The sequence below is a fragment of the Drosophila eugracilis genome, unplaced genomic scaffold, assembly GCF_018153835.1.
Source record: "Drosophila eugracilis isolate 14026-0451.02 unplaced genomic scaffold, ASM1815383v1 contig_47, whole genome shotgun sequence".
Classification (NCBI taxonomy): domain Eukaryota; kingdom Metazoa; phylum Arthropoda; class Insecta; order Diptera; family Drosophilidae; genus Drosophila; species Drosophila eugracilis.
The window spans coordinates 2,730,076-2,750,271 of NW_024573338.1; the positions used below are offsets into that span (position 1 = coordinate 2,730,076).

A 20,196-nucleotide genomic window follows, 5' to 3' on the forward strand; every position below is an offset into this window, starting at 1 on the left:
TTCAGAGGAGGTCGATAGCGATGGTGATGGCGATGGCTGTGCGTTTTTGGGGTTGAATGGGGGTGGGTGATACGTTGGGTAATTGATATAATGCCGATGGTTCCTGTCGTCGCCCACCTAATGGCGAAAATTGTCAACGGGATTTTGGTTTGGGATTGGGATTGGGCTTGGGCTTGGGATTTCAGATTGCTATTGGGTGTTGGGTGCTGGGTTGGTTTTCAGTAATGTAATGCAATATCGTATGGTAGCTCCCATAACCATCATCATCATCATCATTAACGTGGCCGAACAATTGTCACACTAATTTGTGCATATGTGCAAAAATGTTTGGCAATTAAACGGCGCAGTGGAAAGTCCCTCAGCCTCATTTTTCATTCTCTCAAGTAATTAATGTCTTTTGTTAATGGGTAATGCATTTGCATTCGGCAATTGGAATTATCCGCGTATATACATATATATATAGGGCTAAGACAATTTGCACAACAAAGAGAGAGAAATGCCATAGAGATGAACTTCATTAAAATTTAGCATGAAACGGGGAAAATTTTCTGCAACGGGAGGGGGTTGGGAAAAATAGAGAGCAGCAGCTGGCTGCATTAAAATTCCTGTCCGGGATTTGGTCTTTGGTCTTGAATAATTATTCATTGTCATTGTAATTGGCGTGCCAGGCGCTAAATGGAATCATAAAGAGCGGAGGAGGGCGGAAAAACTCTGCTTGACAATTTTCATTTAACCAACTAAAGAGAGAGAGAGGGAGAGTCAGAGGGAAAGCAAATTGAAGTTGCTCGATTACTTGGACACTTTTCTTTTTTCCCTTTATTTTTTTTTTTTGCCTGCGCCGTCCCACATGAGAGAGGTTTTCCTTTTTGTCTATGTGCGGCGGAGAAAGAGCGATTACTCCCCATGGATCTCGGGCATTGGGATTGGTATTGGGATTGGGTTTGGGTTTTTGGTCTTGGCTTTTATATTGTTTGGGACACGTACGGGAATTTTCATTCGATGTCATTTCAATTTTCCTATGCTCCTCGCTCTTCGGTTTTTTATGGACGCACAGAGACAAAAAGGGTTTGGATTGGAAAAGATGCAGTTGAGAGATGGAGGATCCTGGTCGACATGGGATTGCGTTTCTATGTCTCTGGGCCTTTGTTGCCACGCTGGTCACTGAGCAACAAATTACCTGAGGCAGGTGGACAACTGGAAAAATGGAGAATAAGAGAGTGAACTGAATGAATGATTGAGTGAATGAATGAGTGCCTCAATGGGAATGTGTAAGGTTGAGCGACTTCTGATTGAGTTGGACCTCTTTGCGGGGAGTGTTTTTCTGTTTGTAATTTTAATGAACTTCAAATGCCCTTAATGCCATTTAGTTAGTTACTAAATACTCACTCTCTATTTGTTCTTTTAATTGCAGGTAAGCTCATTACGACAAAGCCTTTTTAACATACCACAAAAGCAGGCAGCCAGCAGTAACAATAATAAATAATGTCGGCGTAAGTGCTTGTCTACAATTTTAATTAGTTTTAAATGCAATTTAATGCATTTGTTTTTGTTTTTATTATGTTTTTATTTTGAATATATATTATATATTTCTGTTGTTGTTGTTTTTGGCCAAAGGCATGTTTTGGGTTTTGGCCTAATGCTAAAGCACTTAGCATAATTCAGAGACAGAGGACGCGAGAGAGCTAAATGGGAAATTTGAAAACAATAAATCATTTCAACTTTGCGATATGAGTGCCGTGCATAATACAATGTAGATTAGTGTGGGCGAAAGTGCCGGCATCTGTGTGCATTCCCGGACAATTAGAAACGCATTAAATATTTATAATCCAGCGACACATTGTGGAAATGTTTTCCATGGCCCAAAACATACAATTAGTTTATGTGTTGGCTTTGATTTTATTTACTCTACAAAGGGGTATAAAAACTGGAAACTTAAACTTAAAAAATATGGTAATACCATAACTCATATGAGCAAATAAAAAATATTCTAAAAAAGTTTAATTTTATCATTGCTAGTACTTAGAATTTATCTTCATTTTACTATCCACCATAAAAAGGAAACCTATGACACATGCTTTTCCATGTTCTTTGGTTAAAAGCAATTCTTCTGCTAGTTTTATGGCTCATTCGGAGTTTGTTTTTCAGTTTCCGCCCATTGCATTTAAAAACAACTCAATTTCTGTAATGGCCACGCCTCCACTTCGATAGTTAAACGCCTTGGCTATAACAATTTTGGGAAGAAAGAAACAACGAGGAAAAATCAATCAATGTGTAAGAGTCAGGGAAAGTTGGCTAGCAATAAAGCTTTAAGGCGTGTTTGAACTGTCGCGGCCACGGCCACTGCCACCGCCTTTTCCGCCGATTCGGCAATCAAGCTCATTTATTATGCATTTTTCATATGACGGGTTTTTCCTTCATTTTTGTTTTTTTTTGGGTGAATTCTGGGCAGACAATTTAAAATCAACCGCAGAAAAAGCTGCATGTCCTGCCTCCTCAGGCTGGAAAACTGTGAAAAACCCATCATGAGTGTTGGGTAGTAAGAGTGAGGGCAGCCAGAGCAGGAGGGATGACTCATACGCATGCCAGAGTTGCCTTTGTGTGTGACAAGAGTGACAACCGATGGAAACAAAATCGATCGCAAAAATCCACGCACACACAAATTACCCGCATTTTTTGTTTATGGGAAAATTGAAATTCATGCAGAGAGAGCTCAGCCAGCCCTTCATCATCCGTGTCCATATCCATATCTGCCTGGATATATCTAGCTGCAATCCATATCCCTGTCATATCGCTGTCATCGATGGCCCCCTAACAATCTATCGATAAAGATTTCATTTTTGTACAGCTGAGGGTGGAAAAATAGGTCTTACATTACGCAAATTAGCAGAAAAGTTATGGAAAAGTTATAAAAAAGTTTCTTATTTTATGACTTCAATATCAGAATATTAAATTAAAAATATTTTTGGCTTTATAAACCTCAAAGTATATTTCAATATTTCCCTTATTCCAATATATTTACCAAATAGTGGTGCTATTAATCTGCCCACCACTGTAGTTCGTTACATAAATTGTTACTTTTTTTGGGAATGTTGAATGTTGAAGAGTTACAAAAAGAGTTTTGGCGAGGGTCGCTTGTTTACCTGGCCCCCGAGGGCTGCCACATGCACATTTGCATATCGTTTCAAGTGCGAGCCAAGTAAAAGGGGTCGTATTTTTGCTATGGAGCATGAGGCATGAGGCAGGTTCTGCTGAGGTTGAGTAGGCGTGGCACTGCTTATCGCCGCAACACTTGCCGCGAACGGGGGCAAGTATTTCCGTTGCCTGGGCACGCTTGTTAGTCGAGGAGCAAACAGCGAAAAAAAAAGAGAAAAGGAGCGGGAAATGGGAAAAATCAGAAGGTGGAGTGAGTGGCGGAGTTGCAAGTGTCAGGCTCTGCTGCTCTGAGTTCAAGTCGAAGTTGCTGGTTGTCGCTTAACGATTTCGTGTCATTTTTTGCATTTCCTTCTTGTGCGCCTGGCTTTCAGTTTTATTTTCCATTCCCCGCAACTCCAGCTCCTCTCCAGGATTTTTCACCTGCGGTTTTCCGCTTTTCGAGTGTGCGGCGGCGGCGGCGGCCAGTCTTATCGCGTGCTACCTGTGTGGCACCTTCAGACAGCCACAGACTGGGAGAGAGTGATAAAAATTAAAGCAAAAAAAGTAGCAAAACGAAATAATAATAAGAAAAACAAGACGGCTTCAAGGAAATTCATACTGTGGAAAATAAATCACCAAGTAGTTGGAGAAGCAGCAAGCAGCAGCAGCGGCAGCAACTCGTAAATTTCTCTGGCCTCTTCGTGTACGTGTTAAAAACTTCTCACGTGTCAGTCGTTAGGATCTTGGCAAAAGTGAAGTAAAGTCACAGGACTCGGGAGGATGTTCGCTCTATCTGCAATGCAGAAGATAACTTTTGAACCGGCGGAGTGTGTCTAGCTGGGCATATCATTTGCATTTCGAACCCACTTCCGCCCTTGGAATGATTATGAATTTTTGTATATATAATACTATATATATTCGAAATGATGAATGTGCCAGAGAGTCAGACTGCAATTAGAGGCGGCGACCAGCCAAGGAGTTGTCCTCCAAGGAGTTGTCGCCGCATCTCGCGATTCCGATCAATTAAAAAGCAACTTACGGGGATGCCGTAGCTGGTGGTCATGGTGCCATGGCGACTGTCAGATCCTTGGCGCTCGTCGTGATTAATTTCAGTGCCCATTTGCATGCGCCATGGTGAATGATGCCATAATCCTTGCTGCCACGCTGCCTGGCTGCCTGTCCTTTCTTTTGGCTGCTGTTTTAAGTAATTTGTGGCCTTAACTAGAGGGTATTGTGAATATGTTAAGGAGTTGCTGGTTAGAACCAGACTTTTAATGAGGGGTTTTCGTTGGAATTTTGTGGCTGAATAGTAAGCATATTTTCTTGATTTTTATATTGTTTGATTTTAATTTTTTATGCCGATTTTCTACCCAAAGTTGCATGGCAAGTCTATAGGGTATTCAACCATTCGGCTATGTAATGCACTTAAACCTTCTACCCTTCATCCCACCACTGGTGAAAGAAAGAAATTAAAAAAAACACGCCGCTCAGTCTCCGAGTTGTGCTGCCAAGGATAAGGCTTAAGTGTCTGCCTGGACTCCGACTCCTACCTGAGAGTCCTGCGTACTTTTTTGTTGCTGCGGCTGCTGCTGCTACTGCTGGACCTGGGCAACGTTGCAAGGTCCGAGGCAAGGCGGTGAGGAATATTACAAAAAACGTGCCAAACGTTTATTTAAAAGGATTTATGTGCGTTACGTGCTAAATGTGAAATAATAATTTTTCTCACTCATTCTTTTTCCTCTCCATGGGGCTTTTCTTTTGCCGTGAATGCAGAATGCAGTTAGAGCGGTTGGGTGAGAGAAGTTGTTCCTCAATTCTATCTCGGTTTTCTCTATCTGTATGGCATTAACTCAAGTCCTTGTGCGCAATTTTTATTGAGCTGACGGAACGCATGAAATTTTTGTGGGGAAAATGCGGGGCTTTCCATTGGTCTTCTTCGGTCTTTCCAACTGAGATTTTTCTGGCTACGAGACTTAATTGCATTTCGAGTTGTTTTGCTTTCTTCATCAGCTCCTTGTGGGTGCTTAAGTGCTGCTGCCGAAAGGAAAAGTTTTTCCTTCGTTTTCTTCCTCGTTTTCATTTTTCTGCGGCTGCCATTGCCAATTTCTAGCTTTTCTTCGGGCAATTTCTTTATTTGTATTGAAATCGAAAATGCGTAGCTGGGGAATAGAGCAGAGAAAGAGAGAGAGACGAAAAACTGGGAATTGGCAGAAGAAGACGAAGAGTGGTCACAACAATGGCCAGGACACAAGACCAAGACCAAGTCCTGGTCTATGTTCATTTTCCCAGTTGGGTTTCTACTTATTATTATGTTGCCCACCTCTTTCTCTCTCTCTCTCTTTCTATGCCTTTATTGCCGCCTCTTTTACACACTATATTGCAGGCTCTTTCTAGGGCCGTCTGTGCGTTTGTTTTGCCCCCCCGCACGCATATAGCATAATAATTAGGTGGAGAGTCCGTCCTGCTGCCAGACTCGTCGTCCTGTTAATGCGAGACTCCTTCTGTCTGACTTCAGTCAGACAAAGAGGGCGATATGCGAATGGTGTGAGAGGGGGGGGCGAAATAAGGGGTCACACTTTCCACAGTTCATTTTGCGGCGTAGAAAGTTTCTTAATTTTTTTTCTGCCTTTCTTTCTTCTGCTTTTGTCTCTCTGTGTGGCAAATGGCAAACACGAAAAGGAGAAAAGTTTTAATATGATTTGCAGTCAGACAAAAGCTAAAAATAATTAAAGCCAAGTCGAAGGATTCGGGGTTCTTAAAGTCTGATTACTTCTTCGCCTTCATCTTGGCTCTTGGGTTCCTGAACTTTACTTAGTCTCATAAGTTATGCATATGCATCTTGGCCTCCAGGAATTCGCAGGATAAGTGGGTTCTGAATAGTTTTTGTTGAGAGGGTTTTTCCACTGAAATTCAAGGGGAATTTGAATTGAAAAGTGAAGAAAATGTAAACCGTTTTCAGAATTTTTATGACCAAAAAATGTTTGGAAATAATTCTTTAACTTGTTTGTCTTTTTCAATCCTCGCATTTTTCCCTCTCATTTTATTAATCTTTTGTCTGCCTTTGTCCACTTTTCTTCAGGACTCCCAAGGATTTTTCAATCTTGTGTTTGTCAAAAGCAGTTTTCCCTTCTTAATTTTCTTCCGCTTTCTTTTCGAGTGTAGACAATGTGCTCCTTTTTTTTAACTTTGCTTTAACTTGACTTTTTCTGTGCTCAACTTATTACCTTAAACTTGGCGAAAAGGTTGTTGACTGGCTGCAATTTGTTGACACAGACAGACGACTTCTAAAGTGGGTGTAAGGATATGGGCCTGCGGAACGTGTGTGAATGGGCATGTATATGTATTTCGCAGGTGTATGTGTGGGGCTGTTGTCCTTGGGATGTGACTCTTTGGGCATGTGTGTATGTACCTAAGATGCTTGCAAATTGAAATTCATATACGAAAAGTGTGTGCTTTTCCGCTCTTGCTGTTCCTGTCCTTTTCCAGTCATTGTTTTGCATTTTGTCGAGTGCATTAAGGAAAGCCAGAATTTCCTTTTGTAATTTTCATTAGCAAAACGCAGCTCACTCCACTTGGCTGACCAGGCAGGTATTTTATCCCCATTTCATTCGCTTTCTTGGGTTTCCATAGCTCTCTGAGAGTGTCGAAAGCCTTAAAGGCGCTCAAGTGAAAGTAATCTTCTGCATTTTATGTTTGGCTAATTCAATTAGTCCAAGAGTGCGGATATAAAAATGGCAAAGAAGTAAAATAAAAAGCCATTAAGTATATGAAAAATATTCCCTTTAAGTTTAAAGCCTTCTTCAGTCCGGAATTAAGTTAGGTTGCTATCTCTTCCGCAAGGCTGACTAAGGCAATAAAACTTCAATTAAATTAAATAAATCTCTGTAAAAATGCGCAACTTTGCCAACACACAGAAAGAGGGAGCAATCAACAAACAGCCTGCGGTCATCATTAAATGTCTAATTTATTTCAAAAATAACAAAAACAACAACAGGAGGAGAAGCAACAACTTGGCCGAACGGGAAAACTCAGTTTTTACAACAGTATTTTCCATTTTCTTTGGTCCGGCTCGCTCGCTCTCGTCGTAAAAATTGATTTAATAAAACAGGCACGTATCCATTTGAAGTGCTGTAAATTTTAATTTAGTTGTTGCTTCTCGCACAGCTGCGGCACGCCCACACTTTTCGAAAGAAGAAGAAAAAAGGGGGGAGTTTTGGTTTGGGTTTTGGAGAACATCATCAAAGCTGAGAGGGAAACTTTGATAGAGATCACACGACGGCCTTCATTAACAATAAGGGAGCGAAACGTAGTACCGAACGGAAGTGACTTGTAAACCATTCTGGTTGTCATTTATTTTCTTTGTTGTCTTGTTTATTATTATCTCTTATCATTGCCGAAGTTCCACTTTAATGAGTTTTATCTAAGAGTTGGATGCCTGATTCCCTCTAAAATTGACTGCTATTTTCAAAGGCCGCGAGCTGTGAATATACAAACCGAAAGTACAAAAAAAAAAAGAACAGAAACAAGCATTCTTAAGGGCAATCAAATGGAAAATATGCTACTGTTACTTTGTTATTTGCATTTTGGCCCAGCCCAACCCCCTCCTCACAAATGGAATATTTATGAATATTTATGAGTGTGACAAAAGTTTTGCGAGAGAGAGACCTGTTTAGTTTCGCTTCGTTGTTTATTTTATTTAAATGCGCCTTCAGCTATGCAATTGTATATTAATTCCCCCGACTCGGCTACTACTCGCTGGAAAATCCCCCTTAGACAGCGACAAATGCTAACTGACAAGACAATTTCGCTGGGTTTTCTTCCCTTTCGGAACGAAAGTTTTGCCAGTTGCCAGTTCGGATTGGTTGGTTTCTTGCTTAGGATCCCTAGCAGCTGACAGTCTTAGCAACAGCAACCGAAACAGAAACAGCAACAGCAACAGCGGCTACAACAACAAACAAAACAAACTTGCCACTGACACACGTTGACATCGAATTATGCAAAAATGGCAAAAGGCGAATTAAAAATGCAAATTCTCGGCGACCAAAGTTGAAGGACACCCCCGGAAAATGTACACAAAACTTGTCTAAGGTAGGGGGGTGTGGATTGGGAAAATGGAAAATGGAACTGTGTCCAAGAACTAATCAAGTCGGCCTGACAGTTGTCGTGGGCTGGCTGGATGGAGATCCCAGGCTAGACATTATTTGATGAGGCTTGAATTGACTTGGCCAAGTCAAGTGGAAATATCACATTTCGGCTCAGTTTTATTTTTAGGGGGGTGGTTGGAAAATATTAGCCAGGAAAATGCCTTCGAACTTGATTTGATACCGAAACGTGAACTGAAATAATAATTGTGAGATTATCTAGTGGAAAATCTCTACGAAATAGATTTGGGGAAGTTATGTAAAATGAAGAATATGCTTTCCTGGAATTTCTATAAGTTTTTTTCTTTTTAGCAAATTAAAAGTTTAATATTTAAGTTCAATGTATTCTTTAAATTTAATTTAAAGAGTAACTTTCCCTCCATCTTCGTATTTCCATCATTCCAATGTGAAAACATTTCATTATTTCTATTCATTGATTTTAGTTGGCAGCTCACGCCTACGCTTAGTATGCGCCTGAATGGAAATGCTTTTGCGGGTGGGTTTATTCATGTGATTGTCATTCGCTTACGCATGAAAATGCGCTCTGGCGTGCGCATGAAAATAAATTGAAAAAATACCTTTGCTGTTGGCTCTGCCTTGGCATCATCTTTTCCTCAGTCATCGCTTTGTCAATCTGTCGGTTTTCATATTTTCAACATTTTCCTCAACAAAATAGCTTAACTGCCTGTGTCAGCTGCATGCGGTTGTGGTAGTGGTGGTGCTGTGGTGATGTGGTGACGGTGCTACTGTTTGGCGGTGATGCCCCCAAAACCCAATAAGTATGCAGTAAGGTTTTGCCATTGTCAACTGCCTCTGATTGCTGGCTGAAATGCTGAGCTTCTTACCTGACATTACGTATACGCCATGCTGTGTGTCGCGGGGAGTTTTTATTGCTTTCGATTTTCATTTTGACTGCTCGCACGTGCGACTACGACGACGACGACGACACGACAAGGTTTTCAGAGGGAAAATCGGGGCCAAAATGGGGAAACCCCTTACCGCTGTTCGTGTTCTCTTCGAAACTTTCCAGTTCGATGGCGTAAATTTTCTTTAAGCATTATTTTATTACATATTTCCCAGGCAGCAGCAGCAGCAGCAGCAGTAAAGGCAGCCTTCTTGTCCTTTTCATCCGCTGCTTGGCTGGGTTTGTTTTCGCTTTGCGTGAAATTCAATTTCCCATTTGCCACACATACAGTTCATGTAGCCAACTGAGACTTTTATTTTTTCCTTCCTCATTTTTTTGCTCTTTCTTCATCCCGACACTCTCTATTTTGTCCGCCTCTCGATATAAAGATATTCATTCAGCCTGCCACACGACTTCATTTTTGCATATATATGTGCAGGGCAAAGGAAGTGGCAAATATAAGCTACTACAGTGCGTTTCGATAGTGTAAGGATAGTGATAGTTGAGTGGTTAAAGGATGCAAGTCGCTGAGTAAGAATAGTATGGTTTTTTTTTGGTTACAGACTATCTTTCCTTGTTCTTAGTTAAAACTGTTACCAAACTATAGCTCTTAACTTAAAAATGTGAAATATTACCTTCGGTTTAAGACCTTAGCTTTTCCTTTACTGATTTATTGGTAATCAAACTGACTCTGTAAAAACTGCGAAAACAAGTTAAACTTGGGCTTTACAATTTCTTTGTTTTCGCAGCGGAACATAAATTAAATTTAAGAGACTTGGCTTTGTCTTATGTGGTTGAGTTGCCACAGTTTCGTTTTTTTACAGCCCAGAAGCACCCTGTGGCTTAATCGGTTTTCCCGCTCTATCGACCCTATCCCAATCCCAAACCCTGGGAAAACCCCTATTTTACCGCCTTTCGAGTTTATGCCATCCTTTCGTGTGTGTTTCAATGGCTTCCCGTCTTATCTGCAGACGCCATCGCTGCCGCCGATTTACTTTTCCGTTTTTCCAGCCAAGGGGAGACTTTTCTTAACGGGTGGAAATTCATTGCAAATATTCTTGATTTTTATTGCGTTCGCTGGCAAGTGAAATTGCTTCAAATGTATTTGAGTTTTGCATGCGTTTTTTTTTTACAATTTTTTTGTTGGCTTATTTTTGGTGCCTTTTTTATTAGTTCTGCAATGCTAGACATTTCTGGCCTGTTATCCTTGTTCATCCTTTTTTTACTCCTTTGGCATGCCAAATGCCTGCAAAACAATTTGTTCGTCGCTTTTTTGGGATTGTTGTTGTTTTTATGGAATTCCTTTCGGGTTTATTACTTTGTTTTGTTGGGTTCTTGGCGAGATTTGGTCGAAAATTCATTCTGTTTATTTGGCCCAAACATGCAAACGCTTCGCTTTTGTTTTCCTTTCTCGAAGCATTTCCCACATTTTTCATGTGCATTATCTCAACCGATTTTGACATAATTTATGTGGACAATTTTTGGCCATCTTCTCGAGGATTTCTTTTTCCTTTTTCTTGTTCTTTTTTCTTTTGCTTCTTCCATCAAATGTGCAAAAATGTGCATTTAATTGTGACTCATTTACATTTTTTCCTTCTACCGCGCACTTCAGTTGGCCTTTATCCTTGAAAGGGTACCCTAAAAACATAAAAAATACACACAAAAACGATATAAAAAAGAAAGACAAACAGAAATACAAAATAAAATATAAATCATACGCACCATTTAACAATGGCGAAAGCTGCGCCATTGCCAATCCGCAATACAATGGCACACATAAGAAGCAGCGCAGCAACGCTTTCAGTATCACTTATAATGCCACGCCCCCTACGGACCACCCTCCCTGCCATTTGCAACGGAAATCAAGTCGCACATGCGAAAGTAAAAATTCAAACAATTGCGAGTGGAAAAGAAGGAGCGAAGGAAGTCGCCCAGCAGCCAAAAACAAACATTTAAAGTGAAATTCTGCAACATTTAACCCAGGAAAAAAAGCCATTTGAAAGGCGAAAACAAAAGGCAACAAGCTGCTGAGGTAAAAACAAAAAATATATATATATGTATACCTTCTTTCAAAAGCGAGAAGGTCAGAACAGCTAAAAAGTATAGAAAAAAAAACATCTAATGAATGTTGAAAATCAATTACAAAAGCGAAACAAAGCGAAATCGCAATCGAAACGAGAACAAAAGCGAAAACTGCTCGAATAGAAAGCAGAAGAATGGAAATGGAAAATTGAAAGTGAATATGCTAAATGTTGCCCCCGATGATGATGATGATGATGATGATGATGTTCAGGATTCTGGTAGCTGATTGTTGCCGCTCAATTGGTTGAAGGTTCAATGATGATAATACTGCCATAGCCACTGCCCCAACGATTTCCGCTGAAAATTGCCAGCCATTAGAAGGAAATTGAAAAAAAGATAAGGCTTTCAGCTTTAAAAGGAAAATATGTAAAAAATGGGTTTATCTTTTAAAGAAATTAAAGCTTTACAAGAAAAATTTATTTTTACTTTTTACTTTCAAGACTTGCCTCAGCTGAATTTCTGAACTTCCTTTGCCATAAAAACTGAAACTACCAAAACTTTACCAATTTCATATTGCATTTCAAAATGTTGAACATAAAACTTAACAACTTTCGGTTTTCAATTTAACTACTTCGATGTTACTTAAATCGTTGTTGCCAACAACTTTCTTGGCTTTAAGAAACACGGGACTCATGTGGCAGGCACAGACGCAGTGGGAAAAATGGCAAAAGGGAAAATGCTTGCATACTTGCAGGCTTTTCAATAAGCATAAAATAAGCAAGTGCTGGCGGGGGGAGTGGGCGCCCTGAGCCTTGAGAGTTGAGTTTAATATAATGACACATTTTATGATTGCATTTGCTTGGTCGAGGCAAGTCAGTCCAGCAGTGTGCTGCAGCTGGTCAATCTCACGTCGCCTCACGGATGGGGCATAAAAAGTTGGCCAACCGATGGGAAAAGATGTGGCCCTGGACGCAGCAAAGTCAGCACATTGTGCAGGAAATAGAAGGCGTTGCCTAACGAGCTCTAAGAACTGCTGGTCCGCTGTCCTGTTTCATCCTATCCTATCTAGGGATGCAGTGAGAGAAAAATCTGTATTCTTGGTAAAGATTAAAAAAGAAATGTGAAATCGAAAGAGTTTTAAATGACTTAAAAGAAAAGATTCTTCTAGACAAAAATTTGTTCACATTACTCACTAAAAACAACTTTTTCAAATCATACTTACACCTTATTTTCTACAGTGTATCCTGTCCTGCCTTTTCTGTTTATGCCCTTCGTTCGATAGCTGCTTTTGAGGTCTTTTCCCGGTGCTGGCCCTCGTTTTTCTTTTGCCGTGTTCATATACACAATTACCAGCTAAGGCGATTTGCAAAGACACGACAACAACAACGACCTCAGGTGGTGGCCCCCTCATACCCCCCATGCACTCAAGTGCTATGTTATGCCATTGTCCTTATACTCAGCCACGCCCCGGCCTTTTGCCGCCCCCGCTGATTGTTTGACAATGTTTACAGGTGCAAATTTCAAAGTGAATTGCTTTTCTATCGCTCGGAAAAGTGCTGCAACACGCAGGCAACCTAAGTAGTTGCTACCTCCTCTTCTTACCCAGAGATATTTTCCTGGAAAATTAGTTCCAGAAATGGTAGAATGTTCGGTTGTACGAGGCAGTGGGTGGTGAGAGGGGAGCAACTTGAAGAAAAGCCGAGCTAAGCGGATTTGTTTATGGCTGCTGCTGCTGCTGCTGGCTGGTCGTGACAGTTTGTCACACAATCTCAGCCATTAGGCTGATGCCACCTAGGGGATTCCCCCTTCTTGGCTCTACTTACCTGAAGACAGGATTCTTCTTGTTGTTGTTCCTCTTTGGCAATTGACAGGTTATTGTCGTTCGCTTTTGGTTGTCTCAATTTTAATTGAGTTGTCTCCCCTTTTTTGAACGGACAAAGGGCATTTATAAAACAATAATTGCATTTTGCCATGGAAGTAGAATACAAGAAAACTGTCAGCAAATGTCCAAAACTAATTTATCAATAAACGAGCGAACAAGGCATGGAAAATTGCTTTGGCTAACCATAAATGGTCAAGTGTTTGGTAAACACACATACACAAACAACCACACACATGCACACACACGCGAGCATATATCTATTCTCTGAATTTAAGTAAAAAGTTTGCAAAAATAATGAAGCAAGGCCCTAAGGCAATGGAATGGTTTCCGAGAGAGAGTTTCTGGTAAAATGCAAATTGCAAACAGGCGAGACAAACAAAATCCCCAAACTAACCAAGTGGGTATCCAAAAAGCATATACACTTTACCTCTCTGCCAAACGGACACACCTAGCTGACCACAGGATCCTGACCAGGCAGGACATCTGTCTGCAGTAACCTCAACCCAAAGTGCCCAAACCCCGGCCAGCCTTTGAGTCCAGCTACCCTTGGCTGGAGGCCAAAGCAAACGCACTGGCACGCAAGTTTACAATTTTTCGAAAACCAAAAAGTACAGAGGAAAAAATCTTGAATAAAAAAATTTAAATATTTTTCTGGACAAAGCCTCAACTCTTTTACGTTGCTTAAAAATCTTCAAAAAGCTTGGGTCAAACGATAGGCTGTTAATATATTTTTCTCTAAATTTCTTTCCCAATTTATTTCTCTGTGTACCCACACCCACTTGGCCAGGATTGATTGCTCGCTTTGCTAGCCCTTTCCATTAGATTTGATCATCTGACTGGCTCACAATGAAATTTTTGTTAAATTTTGCAATACGCCGCCCCGTCCCTCTGAATGTTTTTTGGTTTGGGTTTTTGGTCTGCGTCTGTGTCTGGATGTTGTTGTCCCCAAAGGATTACCTGAGCTTTGGTCTGTTCCCGTGTCCCTGTGTCTGCCTGTCTGTTGTCGTTTGGGCTACCATTACTGTCCGGAATACCGTCGCGTGTCACGCACTTGTGGTGCCCTCCTTTGGCTGTCAATCTCCCCATATTCACACATCCAATCAAGGACCTTCCCAACCCAACCCACATTTCATCCCGTATCCAGTTGCATTTGGGGAAAAAGTGCATAAGCAAAGTCAAGCAACTCTTTCACATTTCAATTTGGATTTTATAACTGTCTCACCTGGCTCCCTTGGATCCTTGAATACTTGGCATCGATGTGTACCCCATCTATACTTGACTCTGGGCAAAAGTTTGCTCAACTTGTTTCCAATAGTTTCCATTGAATATACATGGCCAACTTCCTCCTCTCAGTTTGCAGTTCTCAGTATGCTCTGATTGCTCTCGGTCCGGTCTTATTGATTTCCCTGCCCTGACAGTGCGTGTCAAAATCATAAGATGCAAGGGGATTCGATTAAAGTCAATGCTGGGACAGCTATATATTTATAGCCATAACTTTTAGATATCTGACAGCAGTAAGATTTGTAAATAAAAAGCTTTCTTAAATGTCAAAAATATTTAGATATTATATTTATCTTTAAAAAATAACAAAAACTATACAGGACTGAGCCACACTGTCTTAGCTCTTGTTATGTGGAACTTGCATCTCATCGATGCCTTCAGCTGCTGGCCAGAAATTGTTATATGGCCAAGACAAGTTTATCTACTCGAAACTTATTCAATCTCTAGAGAAATTATCCATTTGCCATTTTTGTTTAGCTCAAAACTTAATTTGGTTATTGTTATGGCTGCTGCTGCTGCTGCTGCTCCTGATTGCCAATGGATTTGAATTGCAAATTTGAATTTATGAAGCCAAGATTTTTCAAACCCAAAATTCTAATCAAATGCATTTCCCTTCTTTTCTTTTTCTTTGCAGGTAAGCTAATCTGATTGATTGATCAACGTGAATTGTTTTGGCTTCAGGTTTTTATTCTATATATATAAATATATTATTTTTCTGATAAATACACTCATCATCTGGCTAAGCCGGCGGTGTCAAGTGCAAGGTTAAAGATCATAAATCAGGAACGCGGCTAGCAGTTATTTTTTTGGCGGAGGCTTGGAAATATAAATGTCCAATTTGCGCTGCCGGGAAGTTTTACCCGCCGAAATGATTAACTTGATTTATGCGTGCGGCGACAAAGTTTCAAAGGCAACGCCCCAATTGCCAGGTGCTGCTGCTGCTGGCCAAGAAAAGTTTCGGTAAAAAATGGTACACAAGAATGGAAAAAAATGGAAAAAAAAAACGGCAGAGAGAAAATACATTTGTCGCGTCGCGTCAAGGCGTTAATTTCTTGGCACTAACTTGAGGCTGCCCGAAAAAGTATGCTATAGCATATTTTGGGAGGTCCTTTTTTCTTTCTTGGTGCCTTTGTTTTGAGGAGCTGGAACTATAACAAGCTCCATTAGTTGGCCATGTCGTTTCGACAGCTGCTAGTCGTCGTCTGGCTGCCAGTGGCCTCATTTGTTTTAATGTGTCAATTTGTTGACTTTTCCTACTGTTTTGCCCCCTTCGGGACTTGAGTTGAGTGGGTGGAGTCCTTTTTTTGTTTGTTTGGTAGGTTAGAACATGAGGTCGCCTGTAATCTTTCATCAGACGCTTTAATAAACGTTTAATATTTCGGGCAAACGAGCAACAAACTTTTGATTGGCCTAGGTTTTTTGTATGTGATTTTCCCAAAGGAAAAGTTATTATAGGTGCTTACATATTTCACGCCTTTTGCCTTTGTTGTTTATGTTTGTTCATAGAAAGAAGTTAAGTTTTGTCCATAACCATAAATCAATGGATCATAGAAATTGTAAAGAAATTTTGATTTAAAAAAGTTGTTCTTAAAAAGCTTACTTAATTTTATAACCAGAAGTACTATTTTTTACGAAGTAAAAGTTAATGCCTAGCATTTTTCCGCATTTGTGGTTTGATTTTTATGTTTCCACAAGGAAAACTTTGTCGTAAAAATGTGTGCTCTCTGCCTCTGCCTGTTTATTGATGCTCTTTGATTAAGTGTTAAGTTGGAGTTGGATACTTCGGGGGATCTTTAAGACCTTTAGCTGCCACATCTTGTTTCCCATTGTTTAAAGCTCACTTAAGGCAACAATTTCGCCTGATTTACAGGTCATATATATATATGTATACTCCTATGTGGCGGGGATGTGGGCTCCATTAAATTTTTATTAAGTGCAAAATGAAATTGCCTCACTTTTGGCCTCCTGGAAAATCCCTGCACCCCCCCTTGCACCACCACCAACCACCACCCGCTGTCTCTGTCTTTTGTTTTTGTTGGGGCCTTAATGCGCTTTAAGCCCGCTGGAACTTTGGTGGCCATTTAAAATTTGTGCCGACATAAAGCATAAATTATGGCGTTTGCCGGGGACTTACGCCCCTTCATCCTTCTTCACCCCATCCCCTACCTTTCCCCTTAAACGTTGAACAAGCTCATATATGCACATGTGTGTGTGTGAGTGCGTCTGTGTGTTGAGCATATGGTGAACATTTTCCTAGCAATTTTTCGCCATCGTTTTGTTTATGTGAAACTAGCGCATTGAAATTGCATTTTTAATGCGCTTATTAAAATGATAAAGTGGCCAACGATACCCAAGCTAATTCTTCATAGAAAACTATATATATAGTACACACACACACACACACTCATTAGTGTTGTTGTTGCTTTGCTCTCAGTGCATTTACAATAAGCTTGAGGTTTTTGCTCTCTTTTTCTGTTTCAAGCTTTTCCTTTTTGGCAGTCGGCAGTCGGGCAAAAGTTAATTAAGTTGCAAATGCCTCGCGTAAGTACATTAAAAACTAATTGCTGCTATCGTTATCGTTACGGTTGGGCATTACCGTTACGTAACGGTAACGTAGCGCTCATTACGATTCGCTTGGCCACGCCCACACATTTAAGGACTGCAAATTGCTCTCTTGAATGTGAGGAAATAGTGTAATTGCTTTAAAGTTTAAAGTTATTTAGTGGAGTTGAAGGTTTTTGGCGGTTCTTTTCGAGCGAATCTAAATTCAATTTATATTCCAGATAGTCAAACTCTTTTCTTGTTTTTAAAATGCAATGTATTTTATTTTTTCCTTTTCATTTTTAATTCAATTGAGATGATTCTGGCGTCATAATTTATTTATACCAATTACACTCTGCCCTCGAGTCCCGCCAACGATTCTCACTCCTCCAGCCTGACTCTTTAGCTGATTGTTCTGTATCCTTCTCAAACGGTTGTGTTGTGTGTTTTGTTTTCTGTTTTCGACCTTAATTTCATTGACGCGCCCACATTTTGCTGACATGGCCGCAGTGGGTGTCTACCATCCACCCACCCAAACACACACACTCACACATGGAGATACCCGAGAATACACACGTAAAAAATTTGTTTGTCCTCACACTTGAGTGCCAGCCACAGCCAGAATTTCGTCCTTTTTCCCTCACTTTCAGTTTGCTTTTTTTTTTTTTTTCTCCCATTTATTCTCGGTATTTATTCCTGGGATTGTGTATGTGTGTGTGTGTGTGTTTTTTGTAGTGTTCCATCGTTTACATTGTCTAAACAGCCGGAGTGGCCAACAAGTGTACGGGTCTTTGGCATAAAGGTGTATATCGTTCTGCAGATCTCACACCACCTAACCTCTCCTGTACCTCTCCTCCACCTAACCCAGCTGAATTCCCAACTGAATCCCCCCTTTTCATCGCACTCTCGTCAGCTTCTCATCTTGCCGGAAAAGTTTGTTGGCTCTTGTTTTTTTCGCCGTTGCGCACTTTTTTATGATTTTCAGTTTCAGCTTACCACCCCACCGCAAGCTCGTATGTGTAGGTGTTTGTGCACTGGGAAAAACGAAAAGGAAGGGAATGTTAAGGGAAATAAAATCTTTAAGTATTTGTAAAAGCAGAATCTAAACAGGGGATCCTCAAATTTTAAATACAGAATCATAGTTAAAAATTCCAAAAAATGTATAAAAAAGAACTCATAATTCCTTTTCTTTTTTGTGTATCCACCAATACATATATATATATATTAAAGAAGGACTTATACACCCCCTGCTGTTCGTGCCACGCGTTGTACATTTAATGTCGTTGATATGGTTTTATGACCTTTGTGGCCTGTTACACATACGCCCCCGAAAATTGCATTGTTGGCTTTATTTTCGCCACCGCCCAACCTCTGCTTGCTTTTTTATTACATTTATTTTATGTTTTTTATGATTTTCTGCTTTTGTTTCTCTCATTCGGAATGTGAGTGTGTGTGCGCCTCGAGTTTAATTTTCCCTTTTCGCCAACAGCATCACCAAGGAGTCATAATTTCTAAGTTGATTTTCTTGTTTCTTGTTTTCCCCCGCCCCCGGAATGGAAAAGTGGAGGGTGTCTATAGGCTTTTAAAAATCTGTTTATTTTTTGTATTTCATTCCGTGGAAATGCAATGCATTCACTGTGCTGAAGTGCCAAGTGCATTTCTGTAAATAAAAATGCAATTGGATTTCGCTATGCTGCTGCCGTCGGTTGTTGTTGGCTTTTGTTTGTCATCGTATTTCAAATGTGACAAATTGAGTGGTTGGCCCCAACCTTGTGGATGGAACACCTGCAACCCGTACGTTCATGAAATTTGTTTGCATTTTTAAAAGATTCATTTGAATGGGGAGCGGGTAAAATCGAGATGCGTTTGGTTTATTGATGCCAGACGGGAAAAACCGCAAAACTGTAAAGGGGTTGAAAAATATCTAGGAAAAGGTGGGTGAAATGCAAGACAGAGAACTTGAACTGGGATTAAGGTTTTATTTTCACGTTCAGCACGATTGCATTTTAAAAGCATTTTCAATATGGTTTGAAAGGAAATATAGTATAGGAACATTTTATAAATGGAACGCTTGTTATCAAAATTGATCATAAAATTTGTGTTTTCCTTGCTTTCTCAGAATTAAATTATCAGAAAAGAGAAGCTATAAGTGCCTGGCACCATAAAGCCAATCGATTGCCCCAGCCAAATGAATTTAACGCCCCTTTCTAACTTCCGATTAGCCTTGCCCCACTCATAAATCCACAAAATTGACCCGAAATCGTGGAAATCGTTGATTTATGACTGCGAAGCAGACAATTCCATCAGGAAATTGCGTGACTGTTTAATTGAAATGAGTCGCAGTTCGTGAGTGCCTGGGCACTCTGGCAGTAATATGCAAAGCGAGAGGACCCTCCTATTTAGGGGGCAAAAAGGCCGAGCCAGCAGACCTAAAGGCAGACATGGCAGACAGTTTATGGCCAAAAGAAAGCCCCAAGTTGACTCGACTTGACTGACTCTCCTCGAGCGTGCTCCAAAATTCATGAGCCACGAAAACGCATAAATATAAAGTTTTTCTCCCTTTTCTTTTTTTGTTTTTTTTTTGTTTGAGACACGAAAGTGGCACAAAATAAAAGAACCGAAAATAAAAGTATAGGCCAGAATACGGCAAATGAGAGGAACAGCAGGCAATTTTGATGAAAATTATGACAATAATTGTCATTAAATCAAAAATGCTCAGTAATTGTCTCATAAATTTACTATGCAAATTGTGAAGGCAGGAAGGGCCATGAAAATCGAGGGGTGGTGGTGAAGTTTGAGGGTATGGAGAAAGGACCCAGGTTTTCGTGTTGGACTTTGCAAATTTTACGATATCAATAAAAACGTCGACAATATAAACTTTACTTCTGGCTCGTGGCCACTACCTCTCCTTGGGGCATTAAATTTGTATAGCATATTTCTAGGCGCACGTTGGTTTTAGTTCTCGTTCCTGTTCTCGTTCTCGTCCTTGTTGTTTGGCATGTTTGTTGTTTAGAGCCCAAAACGAGCGCGCACAGCCACAAAAGTTTTTACGATGCCTCATAAAAGCCAAAAGCCGAACTGGCCAAAAGGACTCACTCCTCCTCGAAAGGTAGGCACCACCAACTTGTGCTGCAAAGGATTAGATAAGAGGCATAAACCCGATGGCCCGTTCTTACCTTTTTATGCCCATGCACTTGTCGTCGTCGTTATGTGGACGGGTCGGTTCGGCCTTCCACGGCAAACAAAAAACGGCAAATAAAAAACCAATATAGCGCCTTTAAAAATGGAAAACG

The 20,196-nt window shown here is 40.5% G+C and overlaps 1 protein-coding gene across 13 annotated transcripts in view; it reads left to right on the forward strand.

The window, feature by feature from the left end:
* Nucleotides 1-20,196, forward strand: part of LOC108115595 (sterile alpha motif domain-containing protein 5) — a 158,467-nt gene that overhangs the window by 89,010 nt on the left and 49,261 nt on the right. The window contains exon 5 of one of the 13 annotated variants that reach the window (XM_041819209.1): nucleotides 14,997-15,020. The exons of the other annotated variants lie outside the window; for them this stretch is intronic. Within the exon in view, the coding sequence (XP_041675143.1) occupies nucleotides 14,997-15,005 (9 nt within the window). The 3' untranslated portion in view covers nucleotides 15,006-15,020. Of the gene's footprint in view, nucleotides 1-14,996; nucleotides 15,021-20,196 lie in introns of those variants that run through there. 13 annotated transcript variants of the gene reach the window in all.